This window comes from Pteropus alecto, unplaced genomic scaffold (genome assembly GCF_000325575.1).
Source record: "Pteropus alecto unplaced genomic scaffold, ASM32557v1 scaffold75, whole genome shotgun sequence".
NCBI classification, from domain to species: Eukaryota; Metazoa; Chordata; class Mammalia; order Chiroptera; family Pteropodidae; genus Pteropus; species Pteropus alecto.
Window position 1 is genome coordinate 24747176 of NW_006440638.1, and position 19730 is coordinate 24766905.

Genomic DNA, 19730 nt, shown 5'->3' on the forward strand with positions numbered 1-19730 from the left:
GGCACATCTACAGAAATAGCAAGGAGGTTCTAAGCTAGGAGGTATAGGGTGGAATAATTGAAAGAGCAGTTCATAGAAAATGGAGACAGAAAGATGGCAGAAGGCCAAACAAAGCAATGTCTCCCAGGCCATGGCAAGGACTTTGGATTTTACACTGGAGAGATGATAAGTCTGTGACTGACAAAGTTACACAGCTGGCAGATTTGGAACTAAAACACTGATCTTCTGACTTGTATTCTAGTGTTCTTTACCTTAGACCCCATAATTTTAAGTGGCAAGTTTTACTTTACAAGCCACTCAGAGTGGGAAAGTGGTAGGGTTGGATGACTAGAGTTTAGGTTTTTATATTTTAAACTATTTGTATTTTTAACAAAATAATTGACATTTATGGAACACAACTCAAAAGTGACCAAAGGTTTTCCATTGCAGACTAAGACTCCTTCCCACGTGGGATCCCAGCCACCCACCTCCAATTAGTCTCTTTCATGGCCTTAAAGGAGTTGGGTTTTAAGACAACATTCATTCACTAATACTTGAGAGTCTACTCTGCCAGGGGCTATGCTAGGTTCTGGGGACCTAACAGACTAAGATGCAATCTCTGCCTTCTCAGAGCGCATTATCTAAAAGACATGAGAAAAGTCTTAAGGTTTGATTGACAAATATAGGCAAAATTAGAACTCGCAGTTAGTAAGGAAGATTTTCAAGTCCAAAATAGTCACATTCTCTTTAATATATCTTGAGAGCTAAGATATATTAAAGGGCATAAAGACTACATTAACATGTTTTAGGCCATGCGAATATGCATTTTGAAGTGATTTTCTATTCTGTATATGAAAACTCCCTAAAATAGTTTGGTGTTCTTCACTAGTCTAGACCTGTTCAATCAAAAATAATAAATTAAAGGAAGTGTCTTAGATTATTTTAGGAAACCTATATAAAAAACTAACAAGTCAGAGTTGTAATGTACAGCATGGTGATTGTAGTTAATACTGTATTGTATATCTGAATATAGCTGGGATAGTGGCTCTTGAAAGTTCTCATGATAAGAAAAAAATTGTAATTATTATAGTGATAGATGTTAACTGAACTATTGTGATCATTTTGCAATATATAGAAATATCAACTCATTATGTTGTATACCTAAAAATAATGTTATATGTCAATTATACTTCAATTAAAAAAAAACATAATAATTTTTAAAAAGAAAAAAACTAAATTGTTTCAGGTGTGCCTTTGAATTTTGCACCTAATCAAAAACTATATGTACTCTATATTTTTTTTAAATTAGGGTACAGATTGTTTAAAAGTTCAACTGAAAGTAAATAGAGGGGAGTACAGTTGTCTTCAGGAGGAATAAGAGCAGCCATGCTGTGGAGGAAAGGACCAGTGGGGTAGAAGGCAGGAGTCCCTGGATTCTAATACCACATCCCCCCATGATCCATGTGGAACCTTAAGCCAGCACCTTCTCCACCCAGCTTCAATTAAATTATGACCACACCTTCTTCTTTTACCTCACCATTAGATTGTGAAATGAAAGGAGCCCTTGCTTTTCTTCTCTGATGAACTCCTACTCGTCCCTGAAGCACTAATTCAAACATCTCCTCCTCCATGAAGCCTCCTAGCCTTTCTTGACCAGAAAAAGTTAGTAGTTCCAGCCTCCAGGTTTCAAGAGAAGCATCTCTAGCATTGTCCCAGTTTCCTTGCAATGTCCTACTGCTTTTGGTTTCTCCCAGAGCCAGGTAGTTGTCTTAAACACTCTTCGAAGATCCCAAAGGTCTATCAGTTCACATTAGGAGTTCAGTAAATACTTGCTTAACGAATGATATGCTTCCTTGTTTGCATTTGTACACACTACCTACATGATTCCGCCAAATATGTAAGACATGGAATCTCTTTCAATTAACAAATCGTCCTGGAATGTAAAATAATAAACAATACAACTATTATGTGATTTTTTTTTCCTTTCAAAAATTAAATTCCATTGGGGTGGTTTCTCAATATTAGAAAATATTTTTTTAACAAGGTAGGGGCACAGAGCTACACCTTATTTTACTCTAGCTAGTACCTGGCTCTTTAAAATGCCTTAAAATTCACAGCAGATGTTTGCTAAAAGAATGAGCTGTCTTTTTAAAGCTTGAAACGATGGCACGACAAACTAAAGCCTTCGAAGACTCTTCTCAACACTGGATGTAAAGATTTATCTGGGATTCAGACGAGGAAAATAAGGAGCAAAAGCGGATAGCAAGACAGTCCTGTGCAGTTACGTGCGGGTTAACTTAGTTTTTCTCGAAAATTTCCTCCAGAAAAATACCAAATTGCTCTAACGGTGGTGAAATAGTGAGATACTAGATCTGGGGTAAGTTTCGGGATCCCTCCTTCCTCCCCGCTTCTCGGTGCTTTCTAAACAGTCCAGGGAGCCTTGCATTGCCACAGCGAGGTTTTCGTTCTACCACTACGGGCTCTTCCCGTGCACGAGCCGGAGCCAGGCCCGCGTCGGTCTCCAACCTCGTCCCGGGTAGCTCAGAGAAAGCTTACTGGCAGCCTTGATCTCGGCGTCGGGACAGTTTAGTTTGCAGAACAGAAGCGCCTGGAATCCAAGCACCCTCATCCCGCGCCAGCTTTGCCGCGCGGTGGTATACGCCCAGTCAGATCTTTGGGTCCCTGGAACCAAACGACACCGGAACATGGTGCTCGGGCCGTGGGTGCAGTGGAACATAATAGCTATAGTACCGCCCGCCGCAAGGCCAAGCGGAGAGGCGGAAGTTGGGGGCGCTGACGCACTGGGGGAGCTTTGTTTCCATGGCACCTTCCGGTACTCGACTCCGCCCCCCGCCGGAGGGGCTCGGCTCCGGGAACCAAGATGGAGTCGCTGAGTCGAGCAGGGCAGGAGATGAGCTTAGCGGCCCTGAAACAGCACGATCCCTACATCACCAGCATCGCAGACCTCACGGGCCAGGTCGCCCTCTACACCTTCTGCCCCAAGGCCAACCAGTGGGTGAGTGCTGCCAGAACACTGAAGTTGCCCGCCCGGCGGCCGCCTCTTAAAGGGGCTACGCGGACAGCTCTGGGTGGGGGCGATACTGGTGGCTAGGGCGGCGGAGATGAGGCCAGGAACTGGACGAGAGCCTGGCCGGAGCCTAAAGGGTGTTGGAGGCCCGGGGATAGGGAGAGAAGGACGAGAGAAGTAGACCCAAGACATCCGGATGAAAAGCCGATGGAGGGGAGGACTGGAGAAGGATCAGTACTTTGGGGTCGGGTCCGGGATCGTGGGTTACCTGCCTTCTTTGCAGAAGTGTTAGAGGATATTAGACCGGTGAGGTCAGAAAGATTCCCGAAAGAGTGAGGGTTTGGGGATTATTAAATAAATTACATATACATAATCTATAAAGTAAACGCCCTTTCTCTCCCCCACCCTGAACAGGCACATAAATAAGAGCCCCTTTCGCAGAGGGCATTTGGATTTAAAGCTTGAAATCCAGTTTCAATTCTTCAAAGACAGGAGGTCTGGCTTCTATCAAACTACACTGTATTTCCTGAGTTTTGCATAAGATTTCTAAGCATGTAGGAAAAAGGGTTCCATGTTAATTGGATTCCCTTGAAACCTTTGGAAAAGAGACTCTGTAAATGTTTCTTGTTCTAAGCTATGCTGCTGGTAGTTTCACCTCTAAATGCTCCCATCAGACTAAATACTTTTTGGCTTTATTGCACTTGAGGGGGTCCGAAAAGTTACATTTAATCTGTTCAGTGACTCGTTGGCCTCAGTTTGAAACTTCGTTCGTTGTTTAAATAACGTTATTGCCCGTTATTGACCCTTCTTAACTCATTCAGCTAAAGGGTTTACACTTAGAAAATAATCCATAAATGTCTGATGGATTAAATTCATAAATTACTGTATTCACATTTCAGTAAGAAATGAAATCTTTATACTAACAAAATTATGAAAAATGATCATCATTGTATGTCCTTACAGATACAGGTTATATTTAACCAATAATTTTATAAAAATCATTCGACATTTCTGAAGTTAATTAAGATGAAGACAGTTGTCAAAATCATCTTGCTTTTTATTTTTCCACCTCCTGGAAGAGGAGGAGGTATGAGAAGCCACAAAAAAACAAAATTACAGATTTTAAGTGCAGCTGTTTTAGACATTGCCTTAACTTGAATTGTTCTGAATAATTTCTCTTTTCTTGGTCTACATATAAATTTGTGAAATATAGATTGCAGACAATGTTGAAGACTTGGGGCAGGGGCTTATTGACTAACAAGCATTTCTAATTTTTCACATACTTTCACTATTTTGGAATTTTAATTTCTGCTTTAGATATGAAATAAACCTATAATAACTTGAATTTAAAAAGTCTGTCATTGTTCATTTGGATTATGGCATATAAAGTATAACCAAAATCTTTTCTCATTGTGTTATCTTATAGTGAGTTGTGACTTTGCAGTGTCTCGTTTGGGCAAATTTTCTTTCACTGTGAGACAATTGATTACCAATTTTTTATACTAATTTAACATTTGAAAGCCAAGAAAAAGCCTCTGAATCCTTGGGAAGGAAAAGTTCCATGATGATATTTAAGCTAAGACTATACTCCCGGAAGATATCGAGATGATGAATTTAAAAACATATATTTTTTTTTATCCCAACAAGTTCAACTTGATATGACTAACATTTTATTACATTAAAATATTTAGGTCCTATCTAGGCTGTGGACTGCAGACTAATATGATTGGTTTTTTAAAATGTCGTAACTATGTTTAAGACCTAAATACACTATCACAGCAAATGAAAGATGATGTGAGTTTGAACTTTCTTAAAACATTTCACTTTAAGCAAAAAAAAAAAAAAATTATTTGTAAGACCTACAATAATTACATTAAGGCAGAGTATACTTTTAGTATTCACAATTCTTCAATAAAGTTCTAAAAATAATAAACTGTGTTTGACTGTAATTCTTAACTAACCACATTTGCTATTCATGAAAGTATACCAAAATCCCCCAATTTTGAAATAAAATATCCTATAAAATTTCCTTTTCTTCCCCTACTAACATTGATAAACTTTAAAAGTGAAGAAATTGCTATACATAGGGCTTTGCCTTTAAAAGAAATTTGGCTAAAACATTTTATCTTTAAAAAGTGAAAGCTAATTCTAGGATTTTCTTCTTTAAATTTTAAAAAAGAAAGATGCTGCAGATAAAAGGCATGTTGCTGGATTGAACTAAACATTGCATATACATTAATTCATATCAATAGCATAGAAAGTATACAGAAGAAACCGGTAAAAGTAGTTTGTGGAGTGAGACTTACTTGACCTGTTCAAAAGTGATTATTTTAAAAGCTGATCTTTTGTTTTGTTTTGAAACATGGCATTGAGCTGCTGGTCTTTTTCTTTTCTTTTCTTTTTTTCAATTACAGTTGATATTCGATATTTATAGTTGTTCCAGATGTATAGCATGATGGTTAGACATTTACATAATTTACAAAGTGATCCCCCCAATAAGTCTAGTACTCACCTGGCACCATACATAATTATTACAATATTATTGACTATATTCTCTCTGCTGTACTTCACATCCCCATGTAAATAATTTGATTTTAAACATGAAGTATTCTCCTTTGGGACTATTTGGGGTTGGATTCTAGGGAAAAAAACTAATTGAGTCATTGTCTATTATAGGAGAAGACAGATATAGAAGGGACCTTGTTTGTATATCGAAGGTAAGCTTTTTTTTTTAATGACTTTTTTTTTTTTAATCTAATGGTGTACAATATCATCTGAGTGCTCGAACCCTATTGTACATTTATTTGTCTTTGGAAACGTCCTGCCTGACTTTTCAATTATTCATCCTAGCTGTGAGATTCTAACCAAGTTATGTCTGGTCTTCAATCCTTCCTGTGATTCAGAATAAACAGAACTAGAACTTATTTAGGAACCCAGCAAAACCATCTCAAAATAGAAGACATTAGACATGAGTCTAAAACAGATGCCTTCCCCTCCCCCATATAAAAAAAGATGCATAGTTGAGAAAAAATATAATACATGGGCTAGCTCCATAAAATAATGTAGTTGAAAGGTCAATCCCACTGTTCAGTGGTCACTAAATGAGAGGTTATCTTCTATGACTGGTTCTGTCCTCTTTCCTACTCCCTCCGCAAAAGTTCTGGGTTGTCTTCAGTAATGTGTATTTTTAGTTTGAGAGTCCTTTAGAAAGCCTGGATTACTCATAATTGAATATTTTTTATTTTCAACTTTTTCTGAGAATTACTATTTTAAAACATAATTGGTTTTCAAATTGTAAATTTTGTGGCTGCTAGGCAACTAACATGATCTGATAGTCATGGAGTTCCTCGTTTTCCTGGATCCCTCTTAGGTTTTGCTCTGACTGGGACAGGCTCCTTTCCTTGGTTTCTTTGTCATCTTTACTGCAAACATTTTCTTGTACAAACTGGTTTTTTTCTTTTTTTTTTTTTTTTTTTTTTTTGTATTGTGAGATATCTTTTAAGGATTGCCTTTCTCCGTACATGATAATTATCAAAAATTTCTCAAATATTCTCCAAATTTTGGGAGGAAAAGGCCTTTACCCTTCACCTCTTTCATTATTCATTACCAATATAAATCTCTAGGGACTTTAACTAGTGTTAGAACCTTGATATCTATAATAGTTGGAAAGTATGTCCCTAGCCTTATTATAACAGTGTAGTACAGATTCACTAATTATAGAAAATGTGGAATTTAGTATAACAAGTGACTTGACTTAATAAAATTCACAGAGGCCTACATGATACTGATTCTAGTAAAAGGAGACCAAAGAAACTATTTGGGAAATGTAAGAACATTTTGTGTACCTTAGATAAAGGTATACCAGCATGTCAGAATATCATTTTGCAGAGACCTTAGCATAGAAGAAGCCTGGATCTGGAGCCAGAAAACCTAAAGCTAAGTCTTGGTTATGTTATTTGTGTGCCTTTGGGCACAGGCCTGAATCATTCTGAGCTTGTTTCCTAATGTGTAGGATTCTAAAATCTCTCCCATGTATACAGGGAAATGAATGAGAAGCTAGAAAGTGTTACAGGGGAGCATTTGAGATATTGCTCCCCAGCATATGTCATCATTCTTGGCTCAAACTCTTATAAAAATGAAAAAAAAAAAAAAGTATTACACACATGTGAGGGTGTCGAAAGGATCATGTACTGAATCACTCTAATGTGGGAATCAAGGACATTTCTTATTGTAGTATTTGAGGCATTTTCTATCTAAATCAAGAGAACTATGAAAAGACCTGTTTGGTGCAAGAAAAATTGTTGTTGTAATGGCTGATAGTCATTATAACCAATCCTGTACCATATTTAAAATGACATTTTTATTGAGCAGATGTTTGGTAAGTATATGTGTGTCTATCTTGGAGGTTCATCTGGGGGGAAAAAAGACAAAAATACTATTTGCATAGAGTGTATATCCTAGTGGAGAAAGAGTATAAAAAATGGTAAGAGTTGCGACCACATCAGTTCTCAAAGGGCAGTAATTTATGCTGATCTCACTGCCTCATATTCAGCCACACTTTACAGTGAGACTCATCCTCTCACATGGGGTTGGGCTCATTGGTTATTTGACCTAAAAACTAATAACTGCTGCCATAGTATATCTTTTAAATTATGCTCCTTTTGGTTTCTTTTATAGCAAGAAATGCAAGTAGTTGCATCTTTAAATCTCCAATCTTCAAGTCAGAATTTAACCATACAGTGGGTCTGGTCGCCTTTTCTTTATGTCGGAAGAATTTTCGATCTTTAATAAACATTTTTAAATGCAAATGAATAAATTATAAGTGTTATGGAAAAAGAGGAGGGTTAGAGTTATCGAGTTTGGGAGCAGGTTGGGAGTATTGAAAAGGGTAGGTCTCAGGTAGGCCTCATTGAGAAAGTGATGTTTTTGAGCAAAGGCTTATGGGAGATAAGATAACTAGATGCTTGCCAAGCAGTCTTTAGGTGGAGGCATACCTGTAGGGAGAGCGTTAAGATGGTAAGTATGGTTGGAGCCAGGAGGAGCAAGGGAAAAGGCATAGGAGATGAAGTCAAGAGGCCGGAGGGCGCACATCACCTGTGGCCTTGTGACCTTAATGAGGACTTTGGCTTTTACTCTGAGGAAACTTCAAGAGGAGGAGGGTTATGATCTGACTTAAATTTTTTGTTTACAGTTTTAAATATTAATTGTGTTGAAATAATATATTCATTCTTTGAAATAGAAATACAGAAGTAGATAATGTTTCTGCAAACTAGCAGTGACTACAGATATTTTTTTCTTCTATTAAATCTAGGTCAGCTTCACCTTACCATGGTTTTACCATTGTGAATCGATTGAATATGCACAATCTGGTCGAACCAGTGAATAAAGATTTAGAATTTCAGCTCCATGAACCATTTCTTCTGTACAGAAATGCAAGCTGTGAGTATATTTGTTTCATTACAGTACATATTTTTACAATTAAAATTGAATGACTTTAGTTTCTATCAGCACATTATTTTTGGAGTTTTGAGTTACAGAAAAATTTTGTTATATACTCCTATGATTATAAATGAGTCTTAGTAAGATCATCTTTTAAATTGGGCTTCTAAAATTTAAACACTTTTATATACAGTAACTTATATTATTTTAGTTAACTATACTATTCCATACAGTAGCATTACATTATATTGTTGTTTTATGAAGGTAAGTTTCACCCTTTGTTTTTCTTGTGACACTTAATTATTGGCTGCCCATGACCGTGAGCAATAGAACTTAGTTTGAAAGAAACAAAATGGGGACAGACACCGATATTTCTACCCACAAAGTACTGTCTTTTCTCTCGTAATATTTTGCAATTTGTTTATTTAGTTCAGTGTCTGCTAGGTACAAACACTGGGCCAAGAGATCTTGTACTTTAATATTAATGGTACAATAACCTATGTGAGGTAGGCAGGCAGTTAAGTCAGCTGAGACTCAGAAGTGAGTGGAGAAAGGATTATAACCCTTCTTTCTGCTTCATACTCCAGGGTCCTTTCAGGGATTTTACAGACTATAAGAATGGTTGGATGTAGTCAGCAAAACAAGAGTGGCCTTTTCAAGGTGTAACGCACTAAAAACTATGCGATACTTGTTTCCTATATTTCAGTATGGGTAATGAAGGTATGAGTGAGGACAGAAGATTATTTTAGTCTGTGTGTGTCTTTTAATCTGAAGTGAGTCTCTTGTCGGCAGCATATGTGAGGGTCTTGTTTTCTTATCCATTCAACCACTCTATCTTTTGGTTGAAGCACTTAATTCTTTTCCATTTTAGATACTTGTTGATATGAATGTAGTTATTACCAGTCTTTATTCCCTTTTTTTATACATGTTTTTTCTTCTTAAAGAAATTCCTCCAACATTTCCTGTATTACTAGCTTGGTGGTGATAAATTCCTTTAGCTTATTTTTGTCTGGGAAGCTCTTTATCTGTCCTTCCACTCTAAATGATAGCTTTGCTGGATAAAGTATTCTTGGTCATAGATCCTGGGTTTTTATCACGTTGAGTATTTTGTGCCCAGCCCTTCTGTCCTGCATAGTTTCTTTTGAGAAAGCAGCTGACAGTCTTATGGGTGCTCCCTTGTAGGTAACTAACTGCTTTTCTCTTGCTGCTTTTAAGATTCTTTCTTTGTATTTAACCTTTGGCATTTTAATTATGATGTGTCTTGGTGTGGGCCTCTTTGAGTTCCTGGTTTTGGGGACTCTCTGAGCTTCTTGGGGTTTTAGGTCTATTTCCTTCGCCAGGTTAAGGAAGTTTTCCGTCATTATTTTTTCATTAGCTCTTCAGCATTTTGGTACCCCATGACACAGATATTTTTACATTTAATTGTGTCCCATAGGCTCCTTAAATTGTTATAGTCTTGGCTTCTTTTTTCTTGCCATTCTGAATGAGTGTCTTTGGCTTCCCCATCCTCTATATAGGTCATTTGGTCTTCTTTATTCACTGTTTATTCCATTTAATACACTTTTCATTTCAAATACTATGTTCTTCATTTCTGACTTGTTCCCTTTTATAATTTCCATTTCCATTTTTATGTTTTTTATCTCTTTGTTAAAGTTCTCCCCTGAGTTCATTGAGCATCTTTCTAACCAGTTTTGAACTCTGCATCTGTTAAATTGCTTGACTCCATTATTTCTGGATCTCTGTTCTGTTTTCTTATATGGTTTCTGCTTCTTTGTCTTCCCATTTTGTCTGCCTTTCTGTGTCTGTTTCTATGAACTAAGCAAAGCTCTTAAGTCTCCGGTCTTATTAGTGTGGCTTTGTGAAGTAGGTGTCCAGTGGCACAGTCCTGAGAGAGATTCAGTTGCAGACCAAATTTATAGCCCCAGCCTGTGCCCCTCCAGGGCCACCTGTTAAGATTCAGCAAGCAGTCCACAGATGCTCTGCTTATAGTTGCCTCAAAAGGCCATGCCAGAAACCGAGACCAACTGCCACCAGTATGAGTCTAGGCACTGCTCAGCAAGGGGCACCTGACTCACCAAGGAAACACGTGAATGTGGCTTAGGTGGGACTGTGAGTTGGTGGAGGTGGAGTTTCAGGGAATCCTCTGGGCAGAGCAACCTCTGTTATCCAGTTTGATGATATCTCAGCTTCGGTGGCGCTGAGTCTGCACACTGGGAGTGAGGAGGGCTCAACAGGGAACAGTAGATACTGCTGGCACTTCTGTACAGAGCAAGTCTCGCCTCCGGCTCTCACTCTGACAACTCAGTGTTCTCCTATAAGTCCCTGATGCCCCCTGCACAGCCAACCTGGCGCTAGTGCTCTGAGTAGGCAGGTTCATTACCACGAAGGTCCTCTCATGGACACAGCCCCTTTAAGAGGCGTCTGCAGCTGCTGGCTGCCGCTGTCGCAGCTTCTGTCCCACTCAGCTGCTCAGGACTGGGCAGCCTTCCATCCTTGCCCCATCCTACCTCCTCCCATTGCAGGGTGATATCTTATTTCTCTCCCTAGTTGTAGGACTTGTCCATCTAGATTCCAGGCGATTTTCCTTGCTGTTTGCTCCTTGTTTCTGTCACAACTTTGATTTGGTCGCAAGAAGGATGACCAGAGCCTCTATCATCTACGTCATTTTTTTCTCTCTCCCCAGATTTTTTTTTTTTTAAGAGAAATTGGCTTAATTCTGTTCTTTACTACCTGAAAACTTAATCTCATTATTACTTCTAAGAAAAGTTTGATCATTAAAATAGCAAGGAAAATTATCAGAGGCCCATGGACTTAATTACCATTGAGCATAAGCCTGAAGTGAAACCTACTGTATTTCTTTCACAAGTAAAGTTCTTATAAAGTTGAAAGTGCAACATAATACAAATATAATTGAACTGTAATTAACCAAAATTTAATCAGAACCTCAATTATCTAGAGAAATTTCTATATTTCGTGTATGGAAGAAATGGCCAATTATAAGAAAATAAGCTAATGTTCGGTTTTATTTTGTGATAATTTAACAAATAACTTCAGTGTAACCTGGGGTCAGCATAAAAATGTGAGTATTCTATAACTTTAACTCTCCTATAGTAAGAGATTAATTTGTCATAATGATAAGACCATAAATCATCAGAAGTGTATATTATCCGAATTAGAATATTTTTTGACCCTTTGTTTTTTATTTTTTTTTATGGTGATATTGGTTAACAAAATCCAGTAAGTTTCATGTGACTTATATTTAACAGTAAGGCACATATATATATATTGCATTATGTATTCACCTCCCATATGCATTAGAATATTCTTGAGCAGAAAAGTGCACTAACACATTTTATTTAGAGATATTTTCAACAGCAGTTTGAAACAACAGTTTCCTTAAACAAATCTCACTCAACCAGATCCTTCTGTTCCCTGGTTAGTGGGGGCTCTGAATCATCTTCCTAAGAGCCTTATAGTTTCTGATACTGCCAATTAGAAATTCAGGAGCACATCAGCTTGTTTTCAGACTAGAGAAAGACCTGAAAAGGTCAAGTGCAATGCTGTGGGTGTATTGGAAACAGTCTAGAAGAGGAGCTTGGAGAAAATATTTAAAGGAATAGCTGTATTAGGGAGAAGTGATAAGACAGTATAAAGTGATTCTGAAAGTGTTAATACCTCTCTTGAGTAGTGTATGTTTTGTCTGTCTCATCTTAAAAATAGAGAGTAGTCTTGTCAGGTCAGCAAGCTGTTGAGTTGCTCAGGGATTCATTCTTTAAATAAAAACTTAATTAGTGTCTGTGTATATAGTTAATTATACCTGATTTAGTAGCTGCTCTTTTGTCATTTTCTTGTGGGAAATAGCACTAAGACACCTGACCCATTTTATTCAAGTTACACCTTCAGATCCAGCTTCTTTTGCTCAAATCAGTTTTTATAGTTAATGTAATAGAAAATTGAACTATAACTTTTTCTGGTTCTAAATTATTTATTTTGTTTTGTTTTTCTTTTTCTATAAAATGCTCATCACCCAAGAAAAGGTAAAATCTTTTTCTACAAAATGCTTATCACCCAAGAAAAGGTAAAATCTCACAGAGAAAATACTTACACTAGCCAAGATTCTCTTGAATCTTTCAAAAACAGTGTATTTTTATGTACTATGCAGGGGCCTTTTGGCAGCCACCAGACTCTAGTAGGACTGCAGTGAGTGTTAGGGAGACTGCAGTTTCTGTAGTTACTAAGCAAAAGTGATATTCCCAGCATCTTATTTCTGATTCCTGCTTTACAGATGAGGAAACAGGAATCCCAGAGAAGTCAAGAAACTTGCTCAAGTCACAAAGGTTACAAGCAACAGAGGCAGAATTCAAATCTAGGTCTGTTGCGCTTCAAAGCCAATGTTCTTTCTACTCCACTGCAATAATAAAATTGTTTCATCAGTCCACATTCCAGAGCACAGCTATCTAATAGATTTCTGTGGTGATGGAAATGGTCCACCAGCCACATATGAATGTTGAGCATTTGAAATGTGACTGATGAAACCAAGAATTTTTTTTACTTAATTTAATTAATTTGCATTTAAATAGTCATGCGAGGCTAGTGACTACCATATTGGACAGTGGCGGTCTAAAGCATGAATCTGTGCTCAAACAGACCCCTTTGTTGTGCCATACCCGAATTGAGCAAGCACTTGGGAAGCTTTGGATTAGATTTTTATGCCTCGCATTGAGTCATTCCTTTTTAAAATTTATAAATGATTTCTAGATACAAAGGCTGTAGAAGATGTCTCTTAGGGCATCTTTGCCACGGTAACACTTTTGGCATGGAACTTAGTCTGCAGACAAGACTTCTAGGCTTTGCCATTTTACCTACCTTAACCTTAAATAAATCACTTAAACCACTAACCTAACCTCCTTGTCTTAAAAGAGCATCATATACGTGAAGGTAATTTGTCACGCACTTACAAATGTAAAATATTATAGACTGTGTCTCCATATTGGATTCAAGCCAAACAATCTTATTAATCATATGGACTTTGATATTACCCAGGTTCTCTTACAACCAAAGCCCACAGTATGCTTCTTCCCATCCCTTCTAACTAGTACCATGACAAGCTAGGGACTCTGTCTTTAACAGTATTATTTTAAGATGTTATAGGAGCCATCATTAGACAGCCTGAGATGTGACAAGTTGAAAAAATATATATGTTAAAATGGGAAATCTTAGAGGATACAGATTTATAAAACTCAACAAGCAATTCTGATTAGTAGGTTGTGGAGTTCATTTTTTAAAATAATTTTTTTATTTTTCAGTTACAGTTGACATACAGTATTTGTTTCAGGTGTACAACATAGTGTTTAGATATTTTTATAACTTACAAAGTGATCACTCTGATAAGTCTAGTACCCATCTGCGTGGTGTTCATTTTTGTCAGAATACTAGAACACATAGCACCCTCCTGGCTAAAACATTGTATTAATGTAATGATGTTTTAATCTTCCTAAAATGCATTGATGAGAGTTTTAATTTTATCTGTAATTAGTTGAAAAAAACATAGTTCTTTTGCTATGTAAAAATATGCAGTACTACCCATCTTCTGATTTTCTGGTTTTTTTGCAAACAGAATCCAATATCACTTTGCTTACTAACTGGCTTATAAAACCATCTTTGTAGACTCTGAACTTCTCTATGGCATAAGCACATCGAGGAAAATACCCTTCAACTTCTGTCCAGTGATATCATGACAGAAAATCTTCCTACAAACATTTAGAAATGCTGTATAAAATATTAAATGCATAGCTTAGCCAGAAAGGGAATAGCAGACATTACAATGGGCCAGCATCAAAGTTAAAACTGAAAGCTAACGTGGAAAACTTGTGAGTTGACACTTGCTGCCAACTGATAGGAGTTCTTGGGGATGGGGAGCTTTCCTTAATATACAGACTCCATTATAATTACATGGGATCAAGAGAAAAGAACTTGATTCTTTGTGAGGTGCATAGTTGGAGCTGAGACACATATGCCAGGATACAGGTCACCTAATGAGTTACATATTATTAAATTAGAAAAATATTGGCCCACCAACCTAGGGAGATGACAAGCAAGCTTATCTAGCTCAGTTCAGGCTATGAATTAGGGGGAAGTTGTTTCCCCTAAAAATTTTAACCATGAGCCTTCCCTCATTCAGATTTAGGGTTCAAGTTAAACCATTCATTTGGTATAATTTCTTACCCAGACAAAAAACTAAATTAATCCTCAACTGGTAAGTACTCTAGAACACCTGGCAGAAGCAAATGCAGAACACTTCTGGAGGAACACATCCTTAACCCAAATTGCCCAGGGATCTCATTGATAAGCCTCATGGTCCAAAATTACTAAATATACAAGAAAATAATTCACAGTCAATAAAAGTTAAGTTACAACCAACAGAAAGATTAGCCAGCCTTTCCCAAAAAGTTTAGTTCATGAAATGATCACATAGAAACTTTAATAGTTTTTATTTCAGATGTAGATTATAAAATAAAATGACAGGTAGGTATGAAAAATAACCCAAGTAGAACTTGTAGAAGTTAAAATTTTAATTATTGAAATAAATTCTCTACCTGGACTCAACAATTGGAAACCGTGTTGGGAAACTGGAAAAGACATCTGAGGAAAATATCCAGACTGCATCCCAGAATGGGAAAGAACTGGAAAATGTTACAGGATGGAATTGGAAAGTCTAATACATGGCAGAGAAGAATTTCAGAATGATAAAATAGATTTTTCAAGATAAGCAATATCTGAAGAGATTATGACTGAGAATTTTCCAGAATCCATGAAAGACATAAATCTCAGATTTAGGCAGTAGCCTAAGTCCCCAAGCATAGTAAATAGAAATAAATACACACCTGAACACTAATGGTAAATGATCAAAGACAATGAGACAGCAACCAAATGCTGCTGGAGATTGATTATTTACAAAGAGCACCAAGTAGACTGACAGCATATTTAGTTGCATCTACTGAGTTTAGAAGACAAAGGAATAAAATTTCAGAGTACTGAGGAAAAAACAACCAACAATTCAGTAATTCAGTAGAATAAAGATTTTTCTCAATAAAAATAGAACTTTTGTCTCCGTCTCCAGCAGACCCTTGCTATACGTATGTCTGAAGCAGCACTGCCCAGTAGCCACTAGCTACATGTGTTATTGAGCATTTGAAATGTGCCTAGTGCAACTGACTTTTTAATTGTACTTAATTTAAATTTAACAGTGCAGTTCTAAAGGCTGTAGTTAAAGAAAATTAAGCACAGAAATAGGAAATGGGATTTAAGAAACAATAATGAGGAAAGAAAAGGAAGTAAATCAAAATAAGCATTGACTGTATAAAACAATAAAATGACTAATTTGAGTAGAGGTTTTAAAAAGGTGAAGCAAAAATGCTAGACAGAAATAACATAAAAGCCAAAGTATACTCAGACTAAGATGAGATAAATTGATTAACCATGGACTTTTAAATCAAGCTATGTGTTCAAAAGATTCAGGGAGAACAAAAATAGGATATCTTAACTTTTAAACCAGTACAAACCAGGATTGAAAAAAAAATGAATAGAAAGCATGGGAAATAGAAAGCCCAGAATAAGCTAGCATAAATAAATAAAATCAGTAATTAGAACTTATGTTAAGTGAACTAAATGTGCCAGTTAAAAGACAGATTCTGAGATTGGGTAAAGATACAGAATTTGCCGATAATACTGTTTTCAAAAAACTTAAAACTCAAAAACCTGGAAAAGTTGAAAGTTAAGGGATAGAATGAGATATATATCAGGCAACTATTAACCAACCAAACAATGCCGATGTAGCTGTTAAACAGACATGATAGATTCTAAAGTAAAAAACATTGGAGTAAAAGTTACCACACAGTGATAAAAGGAATAAATTACTTAGACAGTTAAACAATTCCAAACTGGTAAGTACCTAGTATGTGTCAGAAATACATACCGAATTTTAAAAATCCATAATTATAGTGGGAGATTTTAACAGGCCACCTCAGTACTTGATAGGTAAAGCAGACAGTTCGGTAAGATTGAGGAATATTTAAACAATACAATTAAGTTTGGTCTAATGGACATATTTAAAGATCCCATCTCCAGAAATTTGAGAATTTGTACTTTTTCCAAGTATATATTAGAATTTTATAAAAATTACCACATGTAGGCCACCTAAGAAATTAGAGAAGAAAAAGAGAAATCTGAGTTAAGTTGAAGGAAAATATAGATGAGTAGAAATTAATTGCAGATAGTAGAAATTGCAGTAGAACAATAGAGCGAATCCACAAAATTTTTAAAAAACTCTCCCCTATAACGCGATCCAAAAACAACAAAAAAAAGTGATGAGAGGCGTAATAGGCAATATTAGGAATTATATATTATGTGTATATTGCAACTAAAGGTAGAGAACACACATTTTTTTAAAAACTGGAAACCACTATGAAGAACTTTTTGCCTAAAGTTTTAAATGTTAGATTATACAGAAAGACCTAGAAAAAGCATAGTGTAACAAAGCTTATCCATGAATAAACAGATCTGAATGAACTCACAAACAATAAAATAATTGAGTCAGTAGTTTAAAATCTCTCCCATGATATCTAAAAATGCTGAGAGGAAGGTTCTATTCAGGAAATGGTACTAGGACATTTAGTTCTCCATATAGATACTAGCTTCTGCAAAAGCAGATATAAGACCTGTATATTTCTGCTATTATCACAGGAAACTTATCTTTACAGGCCACTTCTTCAGTGAAGGAGTCACGCTTCTATTATTCACTGTTCCTTTAGTAAGCATTTGATGAGCACCTGCTATAAGCAACATACCTCACTAAGTATGTTTCTCTTAGAAGGTGCTTTTCCCCAAGACCAGTGTCAAGGGTCCTTTGATTTCTACTTTGGATAATTTTCAGAGTGAAAGTGATAACCTGGAATCTGTTTTTAACATATATGCTCACAACTTAATTATGAAATGCCTCAAGAATATTTTATAAGGTGGAGTATGAGCAAATTTTTTAAATCCAAAATTTGGTATTTGAATCAACAAAAAAAAGCAAGCAAAACTGGTTTTTCTCTTTGGTATAGCTAAATAGTTTAACAGTATAACCTGGTTAATAGATGATATTAAGATAAAGGTTTGTGGTACCATTAAGCTCTGCAAAATCAATTATGGCATTTAATGATTTTCTTTTGCAAAAACTATTTCAGTTTTGTCTTTTTTTAAACAAACAAGGTAATTATTTAACTCAAACGCACACCTTAATTCAGTAATATTTATTGGATATCTGTCATTAGCAAAGCACTTTACCAAGGGCTACATGCCATTTCAATTAAAGCCTGTGTACTTTTGGAGAACTTAAATTTTTTAGTCTTTAAGTTCTATTATATTTTCTTAGAAAATTATAAACAGAAGTCATTAAATTGGGTGAGAACTTTTAGTGTCAGAACTCTGCCTTTCTGGTAAGGATCAAGATTCTTAAGGAAATATGCTACTGTATTAATCCCAGTGCTATGCCTATTTATTTCTAAAACAACCCTGTCAATTAATTGTAAAAATTAATTAAGGTGTGTGATTTGAGAATTATCAGTTGTAAATTTGAATGATTAGGCTAGGAATAGTGAAAATCAAATCCACCAGAGAGACAAGGAAAACTCTTCATGTTTCCTCCGCCCAGGTATAGGTCTCCCACTGAACACCACTTTTCATATTTCAAAATATTTTCTATAATTCAAAAGCATTTTTGGAAAAATGAACAAAGTATGTTGTTCCATGACTTGCTTAACAAAAAAAAAATTTACCATAGCAAGAACAATTGAAAATAAAAATGCTATTGCTATTTAATATTTTTAAGAACTTACCTTCAGAAGCCTGTGAGAAGTACCCCTTTGTTTCTGCTTCACTTACAACTTTTCCTTTATATCGGACATCAGTCTCTTGATGCAGAGCATTTTTAATTAAAATTAGATCACTAGAAAAAGCAGGGAGATTCATTTCCATAGTGTTGAAAATACAGCTGCCAAATGGAAAGTTTTAGTTGAAGAAATACTGTAGTGTGTGCTCTTTTCTTTCTTTTTTTTTTTTTTTTTTTTTTTTTTTTGGTCTCTGCTTGTCTTTTCTCTGTTCAAGGGCACAACAGTAGAGGTGGTAGGTAGCTATTGGCCTTTGGCATGAATCTTCAGACTTTAAAGCATAGTGCAGGATATTTCCTTGCAAGTGGAGTTTATAATTTGTCAAGTCAAAAACTGTGAGTTCTACCTCCAAACTGAAAGAGGAATTTATAAACAATTTTTTAAAGTTCCACAGTTCATTCTTTGTGATCTTTGAATTCAACACAGTGCTCCTTAGCCTGAAGAAAGGCAGTCTTCCACCATCAGCAGCAGCACTGCTGTGGTGGGTATGATTCTGTAATCAGTGAAAGAGAAAGGATCTGTGGCAACTGCATTAGTCTGGCCTTCTGGACAAAGATAAGGAAAGAGCCTTGCTGTTGCCACATTTGTAGATTGAAGAGGTAAAAACACCATGAAAACATAGAGCGACTTAGACCCCTGGTGACAGTGTTAGGTCAGACATTTCAAAAATCTGTATTACTTTATGTTGTAGGCCGCTGCTGAGTATTTTAGTAGAGCCTCTACCAGGTACCTTCTTGTTAACTTTGTAAGTCCACAAACATTTTAGAATTTCCAAAGCAGATTCTTTTCATGATGCCTCACTAAGGCTTTTTTCCACCTAATATGGTAGTGTCAGGTAAAAAGCCATTGTTCTCTTTTGTGTGTGTGTGTGTTATCTTAATTATAAAGATTTTAAAAGTTAACCATGCGTGCACCATTATTTTTTTAGATTAATGTTTTCTCTTTCGAGAACTCACAAAGGAAACCAACAGTTACTTGTAGCTAAGTGGCAGAAATGTGTTCTTAATATGTATATGCATAGGTTTTCACCTTGTGTTTACATAGTGAAGTTCATTATGTAGGTGAAAATTGAGAGAAACTACTAATCTAAGAAGATTCAAAGCCACTTTGGGGCAGGCAGAATAAACCTTCAGACTTGAGCCCTTGAGGTTCAGTACCCTGGAGGATCCAGGCAGATCTGAGCTACTTACAAAGTCACTGCTTCCAGGCATGCTCAGCTGTTTCTTTTTGTTAAAGACACACGATAAGCTATGCTGTCAGCATTTAAGAATTAAGATATTTTACACATAACATCTGGATTTCTACCTTTTCTTCTTGTAACAAAAGGGCCTGTATGGTCACACAGCACCTGCATT

At 36.3% G+C, this 19730-nt stretch overlaps 1 protein-coding gene across 2 annotated transcripts in view; it reads left to right on the plus strand.

The window, feature by feature from the left end:
* The first annotated feature begins 2772 nt into the window (after window positions 1–2772).
* DCP1A (decapping mRNA 1A) overlaps window positions 2773–19730 on the plus strand; it is a 50755-nt gene continuing 33797 nt past the window's right edge. Inside the window, exons 1-3 of one of the 2 annotated variants that reach the window (XM_006917537.2) lie at window positions 2773–2995; window positions 5684–5724; window positions 8319–8446. In XM_006917537.2, the coding sequence (XP_006917599.1) occupies window positions 2861–2995; window positions 5684–5724; window positions 8319–8446 (304 nt within the window). In that variant the 5' untranslated portion in view covers window positions 2773–2860. The remainder of the gene's footprint in view (window positions 2996–5683; window positions 5725–8318; window positions 8447–19730) is intronic. The other variant, XM_025050663.1, reaches the window with a different exon arrangement.